We start from the raw sequence: 25,427 nt of genomic DNA, 5'->3' as shown, positions 1-25,427 counted from the left end.
GGGTACAGACCTCTGACTGCCAGCTCTACCCACCAACGATGATCTCACAGCGGGCAGCAGAAAGTGAGCACCCTGAAGTTTGGTACAACCACAGTTCTGGCAAATGGGGTGAGGCCAGGCATCTGGTCTGACCCTACTCAAGCCCAAGGTGGCCCCAGACTGACCCTTTAACATCACAGGGACCAAACCTTGTCCACAACAGGCAAAGAAGGCCATTGCAGATGACAACTGATGGCAAACATGACTCAACAATCACAGCCCTAGGGCATGCAACACCCAGAGAAGACACCTGAAATGCTAGTTTTTGGTGAACAGGGGACATTACACAACAGGACACTACAGGGCCTCTTCTTCATAAGACCGCTTTTTTCAAGATCAGGGACATAGCTGACTTTCCCAATACATAGAAACAGACACAGGGAGTTAGACAAAATGAAACTGCGGCTTATGTCCCAAATGAAAGAACAGGTCAAAAGCACAGCAAAAGAGCTAAATGAAACAGATAAGCAATATACCCAATAGAGAATTCAAAGTAATGGTCATGAAGATACTTACTGGATGTGAGAAAAGAGTAGAGGATCATAGTGAGAAATTCAACAAAGATATTAGAAAATATAAAAAAAGAACCAGAGATGAAGAACTCATTAACTAAAATTAAAAACACACTAGAGTGAATAAATAGTGGACTAGAGGAAGCAAAAGAACAGATCATTACTGAAAGAACAGTAATGGAAAGCAACTAAGCTGAAAAGGAAAGAGTAAAAGAACAATATAAAATGAGAATAGAGAACTCAGTGACACCATCAAATGTAATAACATTAGCATTATAGAGATCCCAGAAGGAGAAGAGAGAGAAAAGCAGCCAGAAAAATTTGTTAGAAGAAATAATAGCTGAAAAATTCCCTAATGTGGAGAAGGAGACAAATCAAGATTCAGAAGACTCTGAGTCCCCAACAAAATAAACCCAAGGAAGTCTACACCAAGACACATAATAATTAAAATGGCAAAAAATAGTGGTAAAGAGAGAACTTTAAAAGCAGCAAGAGAAAAAAGTTATATGCAAGGGAAACTCCTTAAGTCTATCTGCTGATTTTTCAGAAGAAACTTTGCAGTCCAGAAGGGAGTGGTATGATATATTCAAAGTGCTGAAAGAAAAAAACCTGCAATCAAGAATACTCTATCCAGCAAGGCTATCATTCAGAATAGAAGGAGAGATAGAGTTTCCCAGACAAACAAAAGTAAAAGGCATTCCTCACCATTAAACCAGTCTTACAAGAAATGTTAAGAGGAATTCTTTGGAAAGGAAAGGCCATAATCAGGAGCAAGCAAATTAGGAAAGGAAAAAAATTCACGGGGGCATACAAACATAACCAAAGTGGTAGATCAATCACTTATAAAACCAGTATGGAAGCTAAAGCATAAAAGCAGTAAAATCAATTATAGCTATAGAAATCAGTCAAGGAATTCACAAAATCAAAGCAAGTAAAATATGAAATCATACATATAAAATGTGTGTGTGTGGGGGGGTGAAATTTAGTGCTTTTAAAATGGGTTCAAACTTAAGCAACCAGTACCTAATATAGGCTGCTATATGCATAGGATATTATATATAAACCTGATGGCAACCACAAATAAAAAAACGTGTAATAGATATGCAAAAAACAAAAGAAAAAGATATTGAAGCATATCACTAAAGGCCATCAAACCACAACGGAAGAAAGCAAGAGAAGAAAGGAACAAAGAAGAACTACAAAAGCCACCAAAAGCTACTAGAACCGATAAATGAAATCAGCCAAGTTACAGGGTACAAAATCAATATACAGAAATCTGTTGCATTTCTACACGTTAATAATGAAGTAGCAGAAAGAGAAATTAAGAAAACAATCCCATTTTCAATTGCACTAAAAATAATAAAATATTTAGGAGTAAATTCAACCACAGAGGTGAAAGACCCACTCATTGAAAACTATAAAATATTGATGAAAACATTTGAAGATGACATAAACAAATGGAAAGATATTCCATGCTCATGAAGTAGAAGAACAAATATTGTTAAAATGTCCATAGTATGCAAAGCAATCTACAGATTTAATGAATTCTCTATCAAAATACCAGTAACAACTATAACAAATAGTCCTAAAATTTATACGGAACCTCAGAAACCCCAAACAGCCAAAACAATCTTGAAAAAGAAGAACAAAGCAGGCGGTATCACAATTCCAGATTTCAAGTTATACTACAAAGCGGTACAAATCAAAACAATATAGTACTGGTATAAAAGTAGACATATAGATCAATAGAAAAGGGTAGAAAGCATATAAAGCATATTTAGGCATATAATCCACAATTATATGGTCAATTAATCTTTGACAAAAGATTATACAATGGGAAAAAAAAGACAATCTCTTCAACAAATGGTGCCGGGAAAACTGGACAGCTACATATAACAGAATGAAACTGGACCACTTTACACCCCACACCAAGGTATACTAAAACGGATTAAAGACCTAAATAGGAGACTTAATACTATAAAAATCTAGAAAAGAGCACAGGCAGTAATTTCTCTGACATCGGCTGTAGCAACATTTTTTCTAGATATGTCTCCTGAGGCAAGGGGAATAAAAGCAAAAATAAACTATTGGGATGCCATCAAAATAAAAACTTCTGCATAGCAAAGGAAATAATCAACAAAATTAGAAGACAACCTATTGAATGGGAGAAGATATTTGCAAATGATGTATCTGATAAAGAGTTAGTATCAAAATGTATAAAGAACTTACACCAAGTCAACATCAAAAAAACCCCAAATAAACCAATTAAAAAATGGGCAGAAGACACAAGCAGACATTTCTCCAAAGAAGACATACAGATGACCAACAGACATGTGAAAAAAAGCTCAATATCACCTATCATCAGGGATACACAAATCAAAACTACAATGAGATATCACCTCACACCGGTCAGGATAGCTAAAATCAAAAACACAAGAAACAACAAGTGTTGATGTGGAAAAAAAGGAACTCTCGTGCACTGTTGGTGGGAATGCAAGGTGGTGCAGCCACTGTGGAAGACATTATGGAGAGTCCTCAAAAAAATTAAAAATAGACTACCCTATGATCCAGTAATCACATTACTGGGTATTTATCCAAAGAATACAAAAACACTAATTCAGAAGGATATGTGCACCTCTATGTTTATTTCAGCATTATTTACAATAACCATACTATAGAAGCAGCCCAAGTGTCCATCAGCTGATGAATGGATAAAGAAGATGTAGTGTGTGTGTGTGTATGTGTATGTGTGTGTGTGTGTGTGTGTGTGTGTATATATATATACATATATATGTGTATATATATATACATACATACATACACATACATATATATACACACATACATACACATAAATATGTATATATATATAATGGATATATGGTATATATATATAATGGAATATATATATATATATATAATGGAATATATATATAATGGAATATATATGTAATGGAATATATATATAATGGAATATATATGTAATGGAATATTATTCAGCCATAAAAAGAATGAAATCTTGCCATTTGCAACAACATGGATGGAGCTAGAGACTATAATGCTAAGTGAAATAAGTCAATCAGAGAAAGACAAATATCAAAGGATTTCACTCATATGTGGAATTTAAGAAAAAAACAAACAAAGAGAAAAAAAAAGAGTGAGAGAAACTAAGGAACAGACTCTGAAGTACAGAGAACACACCGATGGTTACCAGGAGGCAGATGGGTGGGTGGGTTGGGGCATGAGTGAAGTAGGTAATGAGGATTGAAGAGTACACTTAGCTGATGAGGACTGAGTAATGTATAGAGCTGTTGAATAATGTATAGCTGTCACTAGAATGTACACCTGAAACTAATATAACACCTTGTGATAAATATACTTGAATTTAAAAAACAAATAAAAAATGTTTTAAAAATTCAGTATGTAGAACACAGACATCCAAGCAAATAGGCAACAGACATGAAAGGAGCTTTATCGTAGAGGTATCCAAATAACCAGTAAACATGAATGCTCAACATCATTAATCATTAGGGAAATCCAAAAATAACAGTGGGATACCACAGCATGCTCACCAGAATGGCTACAATGGAGAAGAGAGATAATACCAAGTATTAGCAAGGATGTAAAGCAATGGTTGATGTGTCAAATGGTACAACTGCTTTAGAAAATGGATTGACAACATCTAATCAAGTACACACAATCCCATCTAACAACAAAGAAATTTCATTTCTAGGTGGATGGCCTAGAATTGTGCACATATGTTCACCAAAAGGCATATACAAGAATATTCATAGCAATATGTTCTTCATAACTGCTCCAAACTAGAAATGTCCTGTGACGGTAGACTGGATACATATCTTGTGGTATACTGATGCAGTGGAATATTGCACGGCAATCCAGGTACGACGAGCTAGTCAGAAATCGTTTTACCTACTACTGCACATTCTCTAAAGATCTCCTTGACTGTAATTTGGTAGACTGTACAATATGCAGCAATGAAAACTAACAAACTGCCGCTACATGCAACAATGTGGACAAATCTCAGAGAATAAGATGTAATACAATGTTACATGAAAGAAGTCAGACATCATGGAACACAGATCAGATGACTGCATTTATACAAATTTCAAAAGCGGGTGAAACTAATCTGTGGTCCTAGAATACAGGATGCAGTTACCTCCAGAGAGTCCAGAGGACATGACTGTGAAGTGGTACAGTGGATCTTCTGTATTATTGATAATGTATTTCTTCATCCAGGTGATAGATAAATATGTATGTCCACTTTGTAATAATTCTTAAGCTGGACACATTATACAATGTAGTAATTACGTGTTTCATACTTCAGTAAAATATTTATCACAGGAAAAAATATAATTTAGTGTAGACTTGGGATCTCATATTTATAGTAATTTCTCACTGACCTGTAATAACTTGTACTGAATCTATCAATGTTTTTAGATCGTCTTCCCTTTAGCTAAAAAATAAGACATAATGGAGATACAAAGCAGGTTCTTTAAAAAATTATAAAATAAGAAACCAGAAATAAGCTGAATTTCATTATTCCACATCACCATTTGGGCTCACTTGAATTGCTTAATTTTTAGTTTTATGACATGGATTCTATGTTACTTTTTAAAATTTTTTTAATGTTTTAATTTATTTTTCTTTGAGACAGAGAGAGACAGAGTATGAGCAGGGGAGGGGCAAAGAGAGAGGGAGACACAGAATCCGAAGCAGGCTCCAGGCTCTGAGCTGTCAGCACAGAGCCTGACGCAGGGCTCGAACTCACGGACTGTGAGATCATGACCTGAGCTGAAGTCGGACGCTTAACCGACTGAGCCACCCAGGTGCCCCAAGACATTGATTCTATTTTAGTAAGCTGGCCTTTGACCCTTGAACCATAAAGTCTGGCCCATGGAAAAATATGCTTTTACTCAGCTATTTTAGTCCTTATAAACAGGATAGAAAATACCATCCATGCAAGTTAATTCTCTAAAGGCCCTCAATTCTGGTAATGCTATGACTCTTAAGTATGAGTCTCTAGTGAAGAAAAGTCTATTTTCATCTCTGGTTTACTGCTAATATACTCTGATTCTCCCTGTTGCTCAGAATTGCTGCAAATGATTACAATGTATTAGAAGTAAGTATTAGTGGCCTGACCAAAGGCAGTTTTTGTTTTCCTTAGGAATCATTCACTTTTTCGCTCATTTACTCTATCATCTCTCACTCAACATTTATAGGATGCTTACTTATAGGCCAGACACTCTGCTAGGTACTAGATACAGAATAACTTTTTCTATTCTAAGGTCACATTAAAGTGACAAGACAGGCAAAGAAGCATACATTTACACAATGTGGCAATTATAATGAAAAATGTATGCAGTTATTGTGGAAACACAGAGAAGAGACATCTAATGGAGCCTGGGTATTTAAAGAACTTACTAGAAAAAGTGCCCTCAACTCTAATAAGCAATGGTGAGGAGTAGGTCAAACAAAGGGGAAGGGGAAACTCTCTGAATAGCGGGGAAAGTATAAACAAAACAAAGATGCGACAAAAAGCATGATATATGTATGCTTGGAATAAAAGTTCAATGTTAGTGAGGGTAAAATACTAGATTGGACAGATAAGGCCAACCCAGATAATGAAAGAACTTGTTTGCCATAAAAAGGACTTGAGACATTCCCAAGTACCAAACTGAAAGCCATTAAAGGATTTTAAATTGGTGCAGAATGTCATCAGATTTGCATCTTATATGGATCACTCTAATGTCTAATATTTTGTGGAAGCCCTTGTAGTAGCTGAAGTCAGGAATGAAAGGACCTAAAATAGGGCAGTGGTAGCAGGGAGTGAGAGAAACTGATGGATTTACATATGGGATTTTTTCCAATGGTTTATTATGAAAATTTGTAAACATATAGCAAAGTTGAAGGAACTGTGCAATAAACACCCATATGCCCACCATCTGATTCTACTATTTAACATTTTACTATACTTGGCTTGTCACATATCCATCCATCTACCCATCTGTGTGCAGTAATTTTTAAATTTAGGTTTATATAAAGGTAAAACTTACAAAATTAGGTGACAGATAATCCAGATCGTGGTTGACAGGAATTGGGGGAATCAAAAATGAATTCCATATATCTAGCTTAGGTGAATAGATGGATAGGGAGAGCACAAATGAGATTGAGAATACAGGACTAGGAGACTGGACAGGAAAATACTGAATTCAGTTCTAAGTTCTAAATTCAGTTCAGTTGAGAAAAAGAAGCGTCCCATGGAACATCCAAGTAGAAATGTCTAGCAGGCATTTGGATACACCAGTCTGAAGCTGTATAGAAACACAGATTTACAGTCACAAGCATGTAGATGATAGGTTGAACAAAAGACAGTGATGAGATTACCCAGGTAGAGTATGCAAAATGAAAATCAAAAAATGAGAAGATCCAGGTTAGGAGGAAAAAAACACAGAAGCCACAGGAGAATAATTTCAAGAAGGTGAGAATTATCACCAATACAAAAGACAGTAGAAAGCTCCAATAAAAAGTCAATAATGTCTAATGCAACTAGCAAATGGCAGGTTACTGGTGCCCAGAGAGAACTTTCAGTAGTATTATGGGGCTGTGTCAGAAGAGAGGAATGATGGGGAATGTGGGAAGGGTACACAGTGGGCTTGCATTTATTTCCTTTTCCATCGTTTAACTGTGCTTCCTCAACATTCCCAGATGTGAAAGATGGTCTTGGAATCAATCTAGTCAAGTGCTTTGTATTCTATATACATTCAGAAAATGGAAGACAGGATTAGTTCTTGTTCTAGAACTACATTTTTCCCGAAGATTTTACATCACAAAATTAATCTGGTTTCAGAATAACTCTTACATAGACCCTCGAGACCAAATTTTCCTGAAAGACTTTTTATATCTAAAATGAGTCACCATAAAGTGGAAGTTTTCTTTTCATCTCTCCAGAATCTTCTTTGGTGAGTTCAAAGCCCATGTTCCCTAGTATCTTGTCCAGGTCTCTGACAGCTACTGTCTCTCCTTAGCGAAAGAGAAAAAAATATGAAAATGCCTACTAATGCTGAAATGTTCCATATATTTTACCCATTCATTATAGACTTGGCAGAAATATGCAAGATCCATGGAACATGTTTCAGTTTAAGGCAGAGCTTCAATATGGTTAGAATTAAGCTCACTTCTCTTAAACCTTTTTGGAAAAATAACCATATACCCCATAAACTTCTAAAGGAACAGAATTACTTTCCAGTGTATAATTTTTATGATAGAAACAGGCAGGGGGCGCCTGGGTGGCTCCGTCAGTTAAGTGTCCGACTTCAGGTCAGGTCATGATCCCACAGTTCCTGGGTTCAAGCCCCACATCTAGTTCTGTGCTGACGGCTCAGAGCCTGGAGCCTGCTTCAGATTCTGTCTGTCTGTATGTCTCTCTCTCTCTCTCTCTCTCTCTCTCTCTCTCTCTCTCTGTCCCTCCCCCACTCATGCTCTGTCTCTGTCTCTCAAAAGAAACTAAATGTTAAAAAATTTTAAGAAAAATAAATAGGCAGTTCCAGTGAAATGAGAAAATCACCATGGTTGGAGTAAGAACACAAGGGTTGAATATTGTTCTCTACTATTTATTATCTACTGGAACTTAGGTAAATAACCTAACTTTGAGTCCTAGTTTTCTGTTGTATGAAACAAAGATGAGACTATCTCGCAGAGCTTCTGTGAAGATAAAATAACACTTATGAAAAGATCTAGAACTCTGTCAGGTATGTAGCAGACGTTTGATAACGTTTTGTTTAAATTTTTTTTTTTTTACATTTATTTATTTTTTAGAGACAGAGCGAGACAGAGCAAAGTGGGGGAGGGGCAGAGAGCGAAGGAGACACAGAATCTGAAGCAGGCAAGCATTCAGCACAGAGCCCAACGTGGGGCTCGAACCCACGAACAGGGAGATCATGACCTGAGCTGAAGTCGGTCACCTAACCAAGTGAGCCACCCAGGCGCCCCACGTGATACATTTTAATAACTACATCTAAGCCAAAGTAGCATTTTTTTTTTTTTAGCTCTAACTAGATTCATTGCCTGTGCTAACCAAAATCACAGAATAATTACATTCTTACTCTGCATTTCACAATTAACCTGCAATAATAAATTCTGTCTCTTGTCTTGGAAAATTTGTTAAAATTCATATCAATAAGATCAATATAAAAGCCCCAAAGAAAACAACCTACCAAGATAAAATCATTTCAATTATATTGAATCCATATGTTGGAGAGTATCAGGATTCTTTATCACATGATTAGGAAATAAGACAATAAGTGATACATTGCGAGTGGTTTGTTGATTCATCATCAATCTCACCTTGGAAAGGTAAGATTTCATAATGATACAGCTTCCTGTTAGCTAAAGACAAGGCAAAATTCAAATCACAGAGAAAGAGAAATGGAATTCATAAAACTGCTTAAGTTTCATAAAGAAGCACTTTTCTGATTTGGCTTATACATCTGGAATACCTATCTCCATAATAATATAAAAGCTAGGTCAAAATCTTTTCCCCTTGAAGCAGCTGTGAGTGACATCCTGCCATGTTGAAACATGTGGTACAGGTATGACATTGTAAATTGTACTCATGTATTTTTCTTTTTCATATTCCTTTTCTTCCATAAAACTTTTCTATTCAGCCATAGAATTTATATAACTCAGAGGAAAGAGGGTTTTTTTTTTTTAATTTTCAAAAGCTACTTTTTATAAAGCAAACCTGAAAATCTAACATTTCGTTTTACTGTGAACCAGAGGGTTGAAAGGGGAAAAAAAAAATGACACAAGGAAGCTCCCTTTCCTCCTTCTTCCCGTATCCTGTTTGGTAAGAAGAGGAGGGGAAAAGTCCGTTAACTACCTGAAGGGAGTGGGTGAGGGGAGGAGAAACAGTTTCACATCTGAAACTGGTATCACACTGTATGTTAACTAACTGGAATTTAAACAAAAACTTAAAAAATAGAGTTAACCTAGTTTCTTCCGGTTTAAAATAAAAAGTTCCTTTTTGGTTGACCTAGTTTATTTTGGGAAATTCTCAGTTTTTCAAACCTTTCCGCACTTCCACTCTGAGAGGCCTCCTCGTAGTATCAGGGAAAGCTTGGGGGTCCTGCTGCCCGTAAAGGAGGGCGGCCAGACCTTGGGTTGCCCTCTGGATTCTCGATAGCCTCTTCAACAAAATCCACATTTCATGAGTCCTGACATCTCCTGCTGAAGCTGATGGCCTGAGAAACTTGTGGTCTGTGTCGTCGTTGTTTTGTTTTTTAGCAAAGTCAAGGTTCTTTGGTCCTTCCTTCACTAACTTGGTTGGCTAAGCCCTAGCATTCACTGGTGATGAGATCCTCTGTCTCAGTCAAGTATTCTGTTAGTCCCCAGACCATACTGTCTACTCCATAGCCTCTGGAGGGATCACCTCTCCCTTTGACTTGGTGTCCCATGGCAGACCCACTGACCCCCATCTCTGAGAAACCTTCTACATTGCTTACTGGGAGTACGTGGGAAAACTGGATATCCTTCATACCACACAAAGCCAAAGGGGGCAAAGCGGTGGCCTGTTTCCAGCCCTCCCTCTGCCTAAGAACACCATACCGCAATATCTATTCTGGTGAAAATGGCATCCTGTCTGGACACTCAGTGAGGTGGTGACATCCCAGAGTTCCAAACAGGAAGCATGACAAAAGGTCTCCTTGGTTTTTTCTATACCCTCACTCCCATCCCATCAACACATCTAGAGTTTTTCTTCTATCTTACCTCCTATCAGGGTTTGATTAGAAAGAAGGGTTGAGGGTAGAGATGATGGGGGTGTGCAGCAGGCAGCAAGAACACTTAAACCTTCTTTTGAGAGAGAGAGAGAGAGAGAGAGATCTTTATCTCTATTTCTCCTCCCAGTTGCACTTTCTTAAACCATAGATTCATAAATACAGAGAACAAACTGTTGGTTGTCAGAGGAAAGGGGAGTGGGGGGGATACATGAAATAGGTGAACAGAGTCACAAAGATGAAAAGTACAGCATAAGGAATATAGTCAGTAATATCATAATAACATTGCATGATGACAGATGGTAACGACATTTACCATGGTGAGCAGTTAGTTAAGTAGATAATTATTGAACCACTACATTGCACACCTGAAACTAGTATAACGTATGTCAACTATACTTCGATAATTTAAAAAATATTGCTGAGAATACTCTTGCAAAAATATGTTTTAAAAGCATTACGATCTCAGGTGCGCCTGGGTGGCTCAGTTGGTTAAGTGTCTGACTTCAGCTAAGGTCATGATCTCATGGTTCGTGGGTTCGAGCCCTGCATCTGGCTCTGTGCTAACAGCTCAGAGATTGGAGCCTGCTTCTGATTCTGTGTCTCCCCATCTCTCTGCCCCTCCCCCCCTCGCAAATCAATAAAACATTAAAAAAAGTTTAAAGCATTGCTCTCTCAGTTTTATATCAACTTCTTACCTGTAACAGCTTCAGTTTTATTCATTAGTTTATTAGGTTCAACTCTTCCATCAGCTGTAAAATGAGGTACAAATTACAGAGATCATAATGAGGTCCAAACACATGAAATTCTTAACTGTGAAACAGCATAAGAAATCAACAATTTCCCATGATTTTTACTACAACTGTATTTCTCTCCCCCCCACCCCCGCCCCTGCCTTCATATTCTTTTCTGTGGTCCACCCCACCAGGTACATAACCCCACACACCAGTATTTCCATTCAGAATGCTTTTATTACCTGCCCTGGTCTATAAAGTCCATGTTAGGACTACTTCACCTCTATTCCCACTTCTCTGCAAACTAGGGGGTCTGGGACATGAGCAGTCATCTCCCTGTATAATTCTATTTTTACAGACTGATTCATTTAGTCCTGTTTCCTTCACATCCAGTTCCCTGTCGATGTCAGTTAGGCCCTTCCTCTTTCATGCTCCCCTTGCCTGTGGAGCCCTGTCTGGTCCTAGCTGTGGTTCCCATTGCTCACTCATCACCCTCCTTGGTCAATCTTATGACTGTCCCAGGTATGATCATATCACCAAAAGGGGGGAGGCAAGATAAGGGCTTTTTATCACATTTTGATTTTTTTTTAACATTTATTCATTTTTGAGAGACAGAGAGACAGAGCGTGAGAGGGGGAGGGGCAGACAGAGAGGGAGACACAGAATCCGAAGCAGGCTCCAGGCTCTGAGCTGTCAGCACAGAGCCCGAAGCGGGGCTCAAACTCACGGGCCGCCAGATCATGAACTGAGCTGAAGTCGGACACTAAACCGGCTGAGCCACGCAGGTGCCCCTCACATTTTGTAATCATATAAAAATAGTAGATAAATTGCTTAATGGTTAGGTTGTTCCACAACTTTCAACATTTTGATATTTTTTAATCAGATTTGCAAGTTAAAGGATTTGTCAGTGTTTCTTTAAATAACAGTAATGCACGTTACCCTATGCATAAAATGTTCTTAGATTTATAAAGTTGAAACTCCTGCCTTTTAATATTGTAAAAAACACAAACAAACTTGTATCTTGTAAATTTTTTCCTGCATTGAGCTATTTAATAGCAGTGTAATACAGCTGTATTTATTCTATAGAAATCCTTTTCTTCAGAAGCTGATTCTTCATCATGTCTTGATTCTGTTTTCAAAGTGCAGAATAGCATTTTAAAAGGAGAAAGGAGGAAAAATTGAAAAAAAAAGTTTGAAGAACAGAATGTTGTGTGCCAGGCCTTTCTTGGTGGATTGGACTGGGTATACATGGTAACGGTGGCAGTTTAGGATGCTACCCCGCTCCCAAAGTTCGAGCCCTTCGTCGGGCTCGGTGCTGACAGCTCAGAGCCTGGGGCCTGCTTTGGATTCTGTGTCTCCCTCTCTTTCTGCTCCTTCCCCGTTCATGTTCTGTCTCTCTCTCTCTGTCTCTCAAAAATAGAAAACGTTAAAATTTTTTTTAAATAATAAAAAGAATATTGTGGGATCTTAATGATGCTTTTTGAATCAGTGATACAGAGGAAAGGTTGCCAAAGTATTCCTAGAAACGTAAGTTTGGATCTAAAGTACTAACATAGCAAATACATTTCCATCTTTCTTCCACACCTCCCAAATGGAACTTTTGGAAACCATAAAATTTATTCTCAAGGAGGAGAGCCTAAAGCATAACACTTAAGGTAATTTTTTATTATTTTTTATCATTTTCTATGGTTCTTTCTATAAGAATTTTATATCTAAGAAGTTTACATTAATAAAAAGACTTCTCACAACATAGAACCATGTGAACGATGTCTATGTAAATGTCACCTTCAACTGACAGGTGCTTCAGAATCTTACAAAATTCTTTACCTGACATCTCTATCTTCATGTTTCCTAGAAAAGTGTCTAAGTTGCTGTCATCAACCTTACTTCCTAGGAGAAAAATAGAAGTGGTAAAAGCTATGAGAATGGGAAATGCTAATAATTTTCAATTTCAGAAAAATACTTCCTATTATCTTCACATCGCTATATTCCATTTCAGTGTGAAAAGAAGAGTCTTTTGACATGTATTCAGATGCACACTTTCAGTTCTTCTATCAGAAATAGAAACATGTTCTTTTGATCATTTTAAAGAGAATATGGCTATAAGCACAGGAACATTTAACCCAGTACAGCCCATATGATATTAGACAAGAAGTGTTACTGGCTGATGTTGAGGGAACAGTTAGGAGCCACTATGTAAAATGTGGTAGGGGCACCTGGGTGGCTCAGTCGGTTGAGCGTCCGACTTCGGCTCAGGCCATGATCTCATGGTCTGTAAGTTCGAGCCCTGTGTCGGGCTCTGTGCTGACAGCTCAGAGCCTGGAGCCCGCTTCGGATTCTGTGTCTCCCTGTCTCTCTGACCCTCCCGGTTCATGCTCTGTCTCTCTCTGTCTCAAAAAAATAAATAAACATTAAAAAAATGTGGTAAATAAGGAGTCATGTAGCCATAGAATGGGGAATCAATTTTCAGCCTGTACTCAGAGGAAAAAGTGATTTCTCTTCCAAAATGATACATTCGGTATTCTCTGCCAGCCAATTCATCAGGAAGATATAACAATCATAAATGCAGATGAGCCAAATTAGAGAGTCTAAAAAGTATATAACAGAACTGACAAAATTTCATGGAGAAATAGAAAATACAACAATCATAATTAGAAATGTGAGCATCAAAAACACATGAGAAAAAGGTAGTAAATAACAAACAAGGCCAACATGGTTAATAGTGCTTAAATATTAAGTTTAGATCTGAAACTTTTTGGAAGCTAAGGCATAAAGGGGAACTCGGGTTATTACCTACACAAAGAAGCACACTGGTCTTTGGAAGAGAGATTTTTTTTTTCTGATATTAAATTTCAAGGAGTGCCTGGGTGTCTCAGTCAGTTAAGCATCCAGCTCTTGATTTCAGCTCAGATCAGGATCTCATGGTCAATTGTGGGATGGAGAGCCACATCAGGCTTCACGATGGAGCCTACTTAAGATTCTTTCTCCCTCTCCCTCAGCCCCTCCCTGCTGGTGAGCACACCTGCCCTGTCTCTCTCTAAAAAATCAATCAATCAATCATCTAAATTTCAAGACACTTTTCATCACTAAATAATCTAATGGGCAACATCTTCGGAAGATATAGTGACACTCTTGATATGGCCATTTTTAACACCAGTTCCCAAAAGCAGTTGATATATACTATTAGGAAGTTGTCTCAAAAAAGGCATGTCTAGGGACGCCTGGGTGGCTCAATCAATTAAGCATCCGACTCTTGATCTCAGCTCAGGTCTGGATCCCAGGCATTTCTACAAAACATCTCTTCATAAATATTTTTTTGCTTATCAAAGCTACATATATGTGCTCATCCAAAAGTAGGTGGAAATGGTCAAAGAAGTAAACCTTGAATTTCTGCAACCATAGAGGGCACTTAAAAATGGACAATATGAAGTGGTTTGAATGTGTGTATAATTTTGGCTTGGTGTCAGAGATATTCTTCTCACTTAAACGTGCAAAATGTAAATCATTCCTTCCTTTTCAGCACCATGGTGGCAAGAAAGGGCAGCTTATCAGAGAATTCAGAGGCCTAAGGTTACAGAAATACTATGCAAACCCAAAGAAGAAAAGGGTCCTTAACATTATAATTGACAGACATTGTGCTAAAATTAAACTTTGAATTAGTGTATAAAGAGAAACTAGGGGCAAAAACATGGAGCCCATACAAAGAAATAACCAAAGAAAACAACGTTGAAATAACAAAAGATGGGGTGCCTGGGTGGCTCGGTCGGTTAAGCAGCTGACTTCAGCTCAGGTCATGATTTCGCGGTCCGTGAGCTAGAGCCCCGCGTCGGGCTCTATGCTGACCGCTCAGAGCCTGGAGCCTGTTTCAGATTCTGTGTCTCCCTCTCTCTCTGATCCTCCCCCGTTCATGCTCTGTCTCTCTCTGTCTCAAAAATAAATAAACGTTAAAAAAAAAAAAAACTTAAAAAAAAAAAAAAAAGAAATAACAAAAGAAAAAAAACAAAGCTGAAGAAAAATTCTCCTAACAGTAACAAAGATTTTCACTCATTTCTTAAAGAAGAATTATTGTAAATCAATATCAGGAACCCACTATTTATCATTTTAATATGTCTCACACAATTACACTTGAGTTAAAGTAGAGTAACTTGCAAACAGTGTAATTCTAAGTGCTGGTTTAGTCATTTTAATTAATGTGATTTTTTTCTTCACAAGGTTCTCAGTGGAAAGATAACTGCAGTTAAGACTCTGGTCTCAGACTAGGCAGAAGAGGTAACTAGAGCTCTCTAAAGGGCATGTTCTCATGTGCTACATACACATTTGACATGTGTGGAGTAAAGATACTAGACAATTATGCCAGTGGTAAATCAGTTTAAGACCATCTCAAAATCTAGCTAGGGTTTTCCCAAGAGATCTATAACCTACATATCATTAGCTATCTCCATTCAACTGAGAATTCTTACTTTCAGGTAGAAATGAAAATCCTGAATTGACTAAATTGCCAATGAACCCTTCTAAATTCACTTTCCCATCTTCTGAAAGAAAAAATGCATGTCAGAGAACAAGGAATATGAACAGAGATTGGCAACTGTAATTGCTATACTGAAAAACGTCTGATATTTTGTAGATTCCATCAAAAAGACAGACTCACGCGTATCATTCAGACACATACCCTCCTACCGTATAGATCCTCCTCTGTATGATGCTACTTAAAATAAGTAGAACCCAAGTGGGTAGTTGGTAGAAAAGAGCTCGGATAATCCATGAAGTGGATAAACCCTTTAAGGATTCTTGAAAAGTTCAAACACATGCATGTCAGCTAAGATAAAGGATACCTAGAAATGTTAAATGCTCACCCGTGATAGCCACATTCTTCAGGGATCTTTGAATCGCATCTTGGGGTAATGGAACTCCTATATTTTTCATCATGGAGTCTAGATCATCAGGAGTGACCTCATTTTTCCTAATGGCAGCCAAAGTTTTCAAGGGGCCTTCTTTTTCTATATTCAAAAAAATATGCAATATACGAAGTTAAAAAATATGCAATATTCAGTGGGTCCTGAGTGACAATAATTACTACTAGTAGTACTACTACTGCTACTTCTACCACTTATTAAGTATTCAGCTTAGTGCTTGCTAAGCACTATGCTAAGTGCTTTATACACACCATCCCATTTTATCATTAAAAAAAAAAATTTAGAATGTTTATTTACTTTTGAGAGAGACAGAGACAGAGTGAGAGTGGGGGAGGGGCTGAAAAAGAAGGAGACGCAGAATCTAAAGCAGGCTCCAGGCCCTGAGTTGTCAGCACAGAGCCCTAGGCGGGGCTTGAACCCACAGACCGCGAGATCATGACCTGAGATGAAGTCAGATGCTTAACTGACTGAGCCACCCAGGCACCCCTCCACCATCCCATTTTAATACAAAGATTCTGTGAGGTTGTTACCAATATTTCCCTTATTTAACAGATAAGGAAACCTAGCCTTAGAGAGGCTAGTCTGTCTAAGCATACACAGTTATTAAATGTAAAGCCAAGTGTGAAGTGCAGGCTATCTGATTTCATAGAACGTTTAGGCGCTAGGCTAAACAGGGCATTGTAAATATTTAATTTGAGATTGAGGAATGATTACATATAAAGGAATCTCAGGACATCCGCTTATACTCATCTCTGGCATATCAGAGGCTGGGAATTCCATTAAAGCTAGGATAACTAAGCATAAAAGTAATTCTAGCAATTCTCTTGCCAAAAATTAGATAACCAGCCATAGTTTGATGTGACTATTCTTAATTTTTTTCATTCAGTGGATACTTGGATATATCCAACACATACATACAAAAAGTCCCCCAAATAATGGAAGGATCAGCACTACTATCAATACCAAAAAAAGGTAACATTCATTTCTGAAAGTATCATGGTTCAATTGTTCAAGTAAGAAAACAAATTTTAAATGTATTATGATAAACACTATCATATCATAAACATTAATCCTGTAAGAGATTTGCTTATAAACCACATACCTAGGAGAGTTTTATAGATCCCATTCAGAAAACCAGAGATTAAGGACAAAATATTTTGTCAGTTGAAAAAACATACCATTTTGGTTACATCCTAAACACCTACAATCTAGGGAATAATTTCATTTTTGTAGCTACCTAAATTAGGCCTTCTGAATTTTGTTCAGTTTCAATCTTGGGAATTAAAATTTAGAGGAAATTAAGCCATTTCAATTAATCTCAAGAACAAAGGCTCCAAGGAGACCCAGAAGTTCCACAGGTATCACAGATATCTCACAGTTGGAGATGTCAATTAAATGAACACATTAAAACCAGATTACATTCAATGCCTCATGGCTAAGGCAGTGGAATAATGAGAAGAATACCTCTTACAAAATATGGAGGAAGCTTGTATGTTTCAACATATTCCTACATGTTTCAATAGTTAATCTTCTCATGATAAAATCCCATTTTTATGAACATATAATAGGATAAAAAAAGAAAAGGTAACATTGATTTTTTTTTTTTTTTAGTATAGCTGACACACAATGTTACATTAGTTCCAGGTATACAACTTAGTAATTTGACAAGTTTATACATTACGCTCTGTTCACCACAAGGGTAACCACCATCTGTCCCATTACATCACTATTACAATATCATTGACTGTATTCTTTATGCTGTGCCTTTTATTCCTGGGACTTATTCATTTCATAACTGGAGGCCTGTATCTCCCTCTCACCTTCACCCTTTTTGTCCAACCCTCAAGACCCTCCCTTCTGGCAACCACGAAGTTGTTTCTGTATTTATAGGTCTGATTCTGCTATTTGCTTATTTATTTATTTGTTGTTTGTTTGGCTTTATTTGTTTATTTATTTATTTATTTAATTTATAATTCTTCTTTGTATTTTTAAGTGAACTCTACACCCAATTTGGGTCTTTTTTTTTTTTTTTAACATTTATTTATTTTTGAGACAGAGAGAGAGCATGAACAGGGGAGGGTCAGAGAAAGAGGGAGACACAGAATCTGAAACAGGCTCCAGACTCTGAGCTGTCAGCACAGAGCCCAACGCGGGGCTCGAACCCACGGACCGTGAGATCATGACCTGAGCCGAAGTCGTACGCTTAACCGACTGAGCCACCCAGGTGCTCCCCCAATTTGGGTCTTGAACTTAAAAGCTTGAGATCAAGAGTCACATGCTCTACCAACTAAGCCAGCTAGGTGCCCCTGTTTGGCTTTTTTTAGATTCCACTTATAATTTGAATCATATGGCATTCATCTTTCTCTGTCTGATTTTTATTCCACTTAGCATAATACCCTCTAGGTCCATCTATGTTGTCTCAAATGGCATGATCTCATCCTTTTTATGGTTTCCTTATTCATTCAGCTATTAACACTTAGTTAATCCCTTTTGAGTGATGGAAAAATACTATAAGTTCATAAAATTTAAGTCAAGAAAAGGTCAGGACTAGGATCCCTTACTGATTCATCATCCAGAGTACATTTGCTATATACATGATGTGCTTCAGCATTAGAAAACTGCACACATGCATATAATCAAAACTAAAGGATTCCACTCAAAATTTTTATTGTTAAAAAATTCTCACTTACTTTGAACTTTTGTAAAATATGGTATTTTCATTAACTGAGTCAGGAAATCTTTTAAGTTCACTTTCCCCTCGTCTGAAAATGAAACATCAAGAAATGAATGGTCTTTAACCCAAAGATACAAAGGGATGAGGTCAAAAGATATGCATGCTTACCAAATCTTCAGAACCAAGTTAGTCCTGTTTTCTAACTCTGATTCTGCTAAACACACCTCAGACTATAAAAAGGAACATGATTATGATAACTCTTGCAGTCTTTTTTGTTGTAGAGCCAATGAGTGTTTTATGAATTTTACATATATTTTAACCACTTGGGACCATTGTTTTTTGGTATGTGACATTCTCTGAATTTTTCAGCATTACAAGTCCTACTACCACTATTTATGTTACGAAGGAAGAAGATATTCCCTACAAGTACCATAAACCAAACCCCAACCGAAATACCTAATGGAGACTATGTATATACTTATAAGCAAAGATATATTAGTAAAGGAAGTGTGCATCTTTTGTTTTTTATTAGCCATGTATTTGGAACTGAAGAAGAAGAAAAGTACCCCTTTGCTTTGCATGTAAGTTAAACCTCCCACTGGCAGGATTCCAAAAACCCCACTGTAGCCCTTTGAGGACTGTGGGGAAACCAAACTGGTAAGTGTGTGTCACCACACTAAGGCTTGGCCCTGCATTTCAGGGGCTTGAGAGAGCTGCACAGCTCCTGTCCAATAAAAACGTATGATTCAAACCTCAGGAGGCAAAGCAATGGGATGAAGACAGGAAGATTATACATCCCTAGGACAATTCAATATGAGAATAATCCAAAGCAAATTCTCACCCAAGCCTAAGAGGGAAAATCTAATGTTGTTGAACTCACTGCATTTGATTCCTAATCAATCAGCTCTGTGGGTTTATGAGTGAAAGTAAACACAAGTGTGATATGTAATAAATGACTCAGAAAAGAAATACTTACTATCAAGAGAAATGGATGTAAGCATCTCCTGCAATTCTTCCTCTGGCAAATAAATCCCCAAGCCTTTCAGTATAGGTTTTATATCATCAACAACAACTTTTTCATTGGTGACTTTGTTTAAGGCCTTTGCAAGTTCATTAACCTCTATCAGGAGAAAATACTTTCAGTTTAGATGCAAATTCTAAACAATTAGCTTAAACTATGATTCAATAAACTAATATAGATACCTAGCAATTTTTTAAGCATTCACCTTAAATACTCTCTTGAGGTACATACACATCTAACTCTCATTTTATACCTACAAAATAGATCACTTATAGGGCAAACTCGTAGTAGAAATTAAGCCTTGATATCTGTCTCCTTCTGTCCATCTATCTTTGCCTCTCAAGTTTCTTACATCCTTTCTGTATGTGTCCAGGGATCTCTCTGCTGCCCCTAGTCACTGCCACCTCAAATCTGCCTCTTTCCCGTTCCTTTATTAAACTTAATTTGTCTTATACTGATTCTCTTGTACTTAGAGCTGAGAACCTTGGTATACACAAGTAACAGCTAATTAATCTGCTGATAGAATTGTTATTGTTTTTAATATATGAAATTTATTGTCAAATTGGTTTCCATACAACACCCAGTACTCATCCCAAAAGATGCCCTCTTCAATACCCATCACCCACCCTCCCCTCCCTCCCACCCCCCATCAACCTAGAATTGTTATTTTTTAAATAATTTTTTAATAATTTAACAATAATAATTGTTAACAGAAGAGAGAGCTTTGCTTCCCCCTCCATGTCAGTTTCCTTCTTATTTAATAACAATACTTTAATAGTGGCCTAAGATAGGTAATACAAAAGAATGTCTTAATGATAGTAATTTCTGATGCTGTGAAAGATCCTAGAGAGCTTTTTTTTAGAGGTTAACTATCCTTCCTATCACTTTAAGTAGTTATGTATTCTGTCTAGGAAAAACCCGTATTTATTCTCTAATAGTATATAATCAATCTGAATTTAGCACTTTGGAATATGGATTTATAACTTCTGACTGTGATGACTGTACTTCCTAGGTACAAAATGTGCTGACACTGCCTTTGTATTCAGGTAAAACTTTTCTGCCTAGAAATAGACACCTAAAAATATGATAGCTATAAGGTAGTTAGTAATTCCATTATGTATTTGGGGAAAGACAAACTCAGCCATATGATAATTTGCAATGTTATAAAGTAGGTATTTTATCATTCAGATTTTGTGCATTCCCAAATCTATCCCACATCTTTCTACTTTATTCCTCACAGACATCTAAGTCATTCTCACATGTTTTCTTTGGGCAGGCTAGCCTCCTCATCTAGAATATACATCTAAATTCTCTCCCCAGTCCAGCAACCAGTTCAAGCTCCATCTGCTCCTTTAGGCTTCCCCAGATTATCATAGTTCGTTCTGATATACCATTATATATAATAATGGCATAATATCAGTATATATAAGATGTATTCTTCTCATTATACTTAAATTCTTGTAGCTCTTATGGCTGGTGCCACATGATCTAGTATACAATCTTCTAAATGTCTTTTTTCTCTAATCTCACCATAATCTCCCTTGTGAGCACAAGACCCTTGTGCTATAATACTTCTACGATCTCTACTATGCATACCAAATAGACTCACTAATTGTTACTTGATTATTGACTATTTAATGTATTTTCTCCTCTGCTCCCTTAATGTTTCCATTCCTCTATCCTATTGTCATGCCTACCTACTATTCTACTTCCCTCCATTCTGTATTACTGAGCTTCTCAAATGAGTAATTTAGTATTTCTTGCCCCTATTTCATCACCCAATCTCTATTTTAAGCTCCCATAGCTCTCTTGGAACAATACTACTTTACATTTGACACTTTTTATAACTTATGGGGTACTTCTATATTAGTTCTTTTGACAGCCACAAAAAAATCTTATGAAATATATAGGACATGTACTATTATCTATAGTTCAGCACATATACCTGTATTTTATATTTAGATGAAGTGATTTGTCCAAGATCATGAGGAAGAAAACATTAGACTACAGGTCAAACATTCTGATGCAGAGCACAATGCTTCTGCTATTACAAAGAACAGCAAATAACCTCTCAATCCCCTTCTTTGTCAGATCTAATAATCTTAGCCTTCACTGTCCTCTGTACAATTTGGGTAGCTGACTACCTGCCCTCACGTCTTAATTAGCCTCCTTCCTTCAAATTACAGAATTAGTACACGCCATGCCACGTGCTTAATGATTTACATTTTAATGGTGTTTGGTCTTAATACTCTTTAATATCAAGTTTCATTTCATTTGGCAATGTATTTTCAACATTTTCCCTTGTCAGCATATTATTCTAGGAGTATTATTTTTAAATGACCACATAGTATTCCACTGCATCCTATCTTTCTAAACCAAAATTCAGTGGAATCTTAATAATGAACCCTCTTAGAATTTTCTTTCAGAAGAATTGGCCCAATTTACACAAATACGTAGGTAGTGAAAAAAAAAAGCCATTCATTTCACCACATCCTTTCCAACTTCTATTTCCTCCTTATTCTCTTCTTATTCTTCTGGAAGAACTTTAAGATCATGCTGTCAATCATTTCCTCCAACACCTTCCCACAAAAACATCTCTTCAGGAATTATATTACATTTATCAATTAAAGAGAAGTGACTTATGTATGATATGCGACATCTATCCATAAAATGGTAAAATCTTTCTCATTTTACCTACCACAATCTTTCTCATTTTACCTTAAGGGGATTAGCATTAACTCAAAGACTGATAAAACAATCAAAGTAATGAAATTGACTAAACAGATTAAGAATCTAGGCTAGAAGGTCTTGGTCATTGCTTTTTCTTCTCTATATTATCTCTGAGATTTATTTCTCCTGATTGTTATCCAGCTGTTACCTCCATGAGGCAATTACATGGCCAAATTACATCTCCAGCTTTTCTCATGTGCCTATTTCTCTGGATAGTCTCTGAGGTACCATCATTGCTACTAACTTGAAATAAATATACTTTCAACTAGATTCATTCCTTCATTAACCTAAGTTGGAACCCATGGTTCTGTTTTCATTTGTTTCTCTCTAAACCCAGACACCACAGTTTTTTCCCCTTTTAGCATATCTCTTTCATTCATTTTTCCTTACTAGTCCATACTGAGGAACCTATTCAGGTCCTCACCTCCCCAGGCCTGTATTATTTCCAAATTTTTCTAAATACCATTAAATACCACTCTTTCCCTCTCTCAATCCAATCTCCACACTGCAACGGGAGTGACTAAATTGATCATATCACTGTGTTGTTTAAAATCATTTCATTGGGGGCATCTGGGTGGCTCAGTCAGTTAAGCCTCTGACTTCGGTTCAGGTTATAATCTCGTGGTCCGCAAGTTCGAGCCCCATATTGGCCTCTGTACTGACAGCTCAGAGCCTGGAGCCTGTTCAGATTGTGCCTTCCTCTCTCTCTGCCCCTCCCCTTCTCACTCTCTCTCTCTCAAAAATAAACATTAAAAAAAATAAAATAAAAACACTTCATTGGTTTCCATTATATTTTGAATTTGATTCAAATTCCTTACCTTTATTTTTTTTTCAATATATGAAATTTATTGTCAAATTGGTTTGCATACAACACCCAGTGCTCATCCCAATAGGTGCCCTCCTCAATACCCATCACCCACTCTCCCCTCCCTCCCACCCCCCGTCAACCCTCAGTTTGTTCTCAGTTTTTAACAGTCTCTTATGCTTTCACTAGACTTCAGCCAGAAAGGCCTTTCAGTTTCTTAAACATATGTGTTATTTCCTACCCTAGAACCATTCACAGCTTCTTCCTCTTGTCTGAAAGACGCTTCTGCCAACTCTTCCAGCAGCTGATTCCTTCTAATCCTGTAGGTTTCAGCCTAAATGTCACATGTCAGAACATGCTTCCCTGGCCATCCTATTTAAATTAAGTCACTGCACCTTAACACTCTACCTCCTCCTTGTACATTTTCTCCTTAACATTTAGCACAATTTGTAGTTATTTATTTGCTCATCTGTCTTTCTTCAGTGAATTCTCTGGGGTCAGAGACCAGTATTTACCTATCTTGGTTACCAGCATAGTGTCACTCATTTGCTGACTGAATGGATTAAATAAATGATCTTCCTGCTTCTAGTGGCTCCTTAGTCCAATCCACTGTTAAATCAATCTTTAGAGACAGCTTAGTACCTGACACTCTCTTGCCCAAAGAATATAGTGAGACCTGTTTTGAGCAAAACATTTAATATCTTCTCCAATGTACACCTACCAACTATCTCTCATTCCTTATCTTTCAAATCCTACTTACACCTCTGATCTTTTCTTCCCTTTTAAATCTCTAGGTGTCAATGTTTTCTGGCTTTCCCTCTACCTATCAAGCAAGATGCTACCCTTCCTTCACAGTTCCTCCATTTTTTTCATAGGAATCTAATCTTCACCGAAACTCTTAAAATAATATGCATCACTAATTTGCCCTTACAGAATACTAGTTATATTTTTATGTAAATGACCTATCTTTTCATCTAGATTTTAAGATTTCTCACGGCCTACTTTATGCATATTTTTGTGTTCAATATATGTGTGCTGATCATGATAATATTAATCAGTAAGTTATAGCATTAAATGAATTTTGAAACTGAACCATTAACCTATAATACAGTAAAAAAAATAGCTGCACATGGAGTCCAACACTTGCTGTGGGGTCTTAGGTAAGGTACAATTTCCTCGAATTTTACTTTTCTCTTTCTTTATTGTAAGATTTCTACTTAACAGGATAGTCATAAAGAATAGTTAAAAAATAAATTATGTGAGGGGCGTCTGGGTGGCTCAGTCGGTTAAGCGTCCAACCTCGGCTGAGGTTATGATCTCACGACGATTTGTGAATTTGTGATTTCAAGCTCTGCATCAGGCTCTGTGCTGATAGCTCAGAGCCTGGAGACTGCTTTGGATTCTGTGTCCCTCTCTCTGTCCCTCCTCTGCTCATAGTCTCTGTCCCTCTCAATATAAATATATATTTTTTAAAAAAGAATAATTATTAAAAAATAAATTATGTGAAAGTGCTTGGTAAAACATCAAACACTATGCAAAAATATTATTTGCCAACCATTAATGATATTATTTGAAACCAAAGAAAATAAAGTATACCTTTAGAGACTATGAAATAAAACTATGTACTTTTGACCCTAAGATACTTTTAATACTGAAAATAAGAGTTAAAGAAGAGTTTTGGTAAGTTCATAAAACATTAGGCAATTAACTCATTTTTTTTTCAATGTATGATTTTTTGTCAAATTGGTTTCCATACAACACCCAGTGCTCTTCCCAAAAGGTGCCCTCCTCAATACCCATCACCCACCCTACCTTCCCTCCCACCCCCCATCAACCCTCAGTTTGTTCTCAGTTTTTAAGAGTCTCTTATGCTTTGGCTCTCTCCCACTCTAACCTTTTTTTTTTTTTCCTTCCCCTCCCCCATGGGTTTCTGTTACGTTTCTCAGGATCCACATAAGAGTGAAACCATATGGTATCTGTCTTTCTCTGTATGGCTTATTTCACTTAGCATCACACTCTCCAGTTCCATCCACGTTGCTACAAAGGGCCATATTTCGTTCTTTCTCATTGTCACGTAGTATTCCATTGTGTATATAAACCACAATTTCTTTCTCCATTCATCAGTTGATGGACATTTAGGCTCTTTCCATAATTTGGCTATTGTTGAGAGTGCTGCTATAAACATTGGGGTACAAGTGCCCCTAT

At 37.1% G+C, this 25,427-nt stretch overlaps 2 protein-coding genes across 9 annotated transcripts in view; one reads left to right on the top strand and one right to left on the bottom strand.

Moving 5' to 3' along the window:
• CDC27 (cell division cycle 27) overlaps positions 1-25,427 on the top strand; it is an 803,505-nt gene that overhangs the window by 462,857 nt on the left and 315,221 nt on the right. The gene's annotated exons all lie outside the window — the stretch shown is intronic.
• Positions 1-25,427, bottom strand: part of EFCAB13 (EF-hand calcium binding domain 13) — a 168,352-nt gene that overhangs the window by 4,948 nt on the left and 137,977 nt on the right. For all 8 annotated transcript variants that reach the window (XM_049637549.1, XM_049637548.1, XM_049637547.1 and 5 more), the window contains 6 exons: positions 19,643-19,786; positions 18,683-18,754; positions 15,933-16,076; positions 12,907-12,969; positions 11,044-11,097; positions 7,488-7,592 (listed from right to left, as the gene is read on the bottom strand). In XM_049637549.1, coding sequence (XP_049493506.1) covers positions 7,488-7,592; positions 11,044-11,097; positions 12,907-12,969; positions 15,933-16,076; positions 18,683-18,754; positions 19,643-19,786 — 582 coding nt within the window. The remainder of the gene's footprint in view (positions 1-7,487; positions 7,593-11,043; positions 11,098-12,906; positions 12,970-15,932; positions 16,077-18,682; positions 18,755-19,642; positions 19,787-25,427) is intronic.

This window comes from Panthera uncia, chromosome E1 (genome assembly GCF_023721935.1).
Source record: "Panthera uncia isolate 11264 chromosome E1, Puncia_PCG_1.0, whole genome shotgun sequence".
Classification (NCBI taxonomy): domain Eukaryota; kingdom Metazoa; phylum Chordata; class Mammalia; order Carnivora; family Felidae; genus Panthera; species Panthera uncia.
This window is presented reverse-complemented; position numbering and strand designations above follow the sequence as displayed.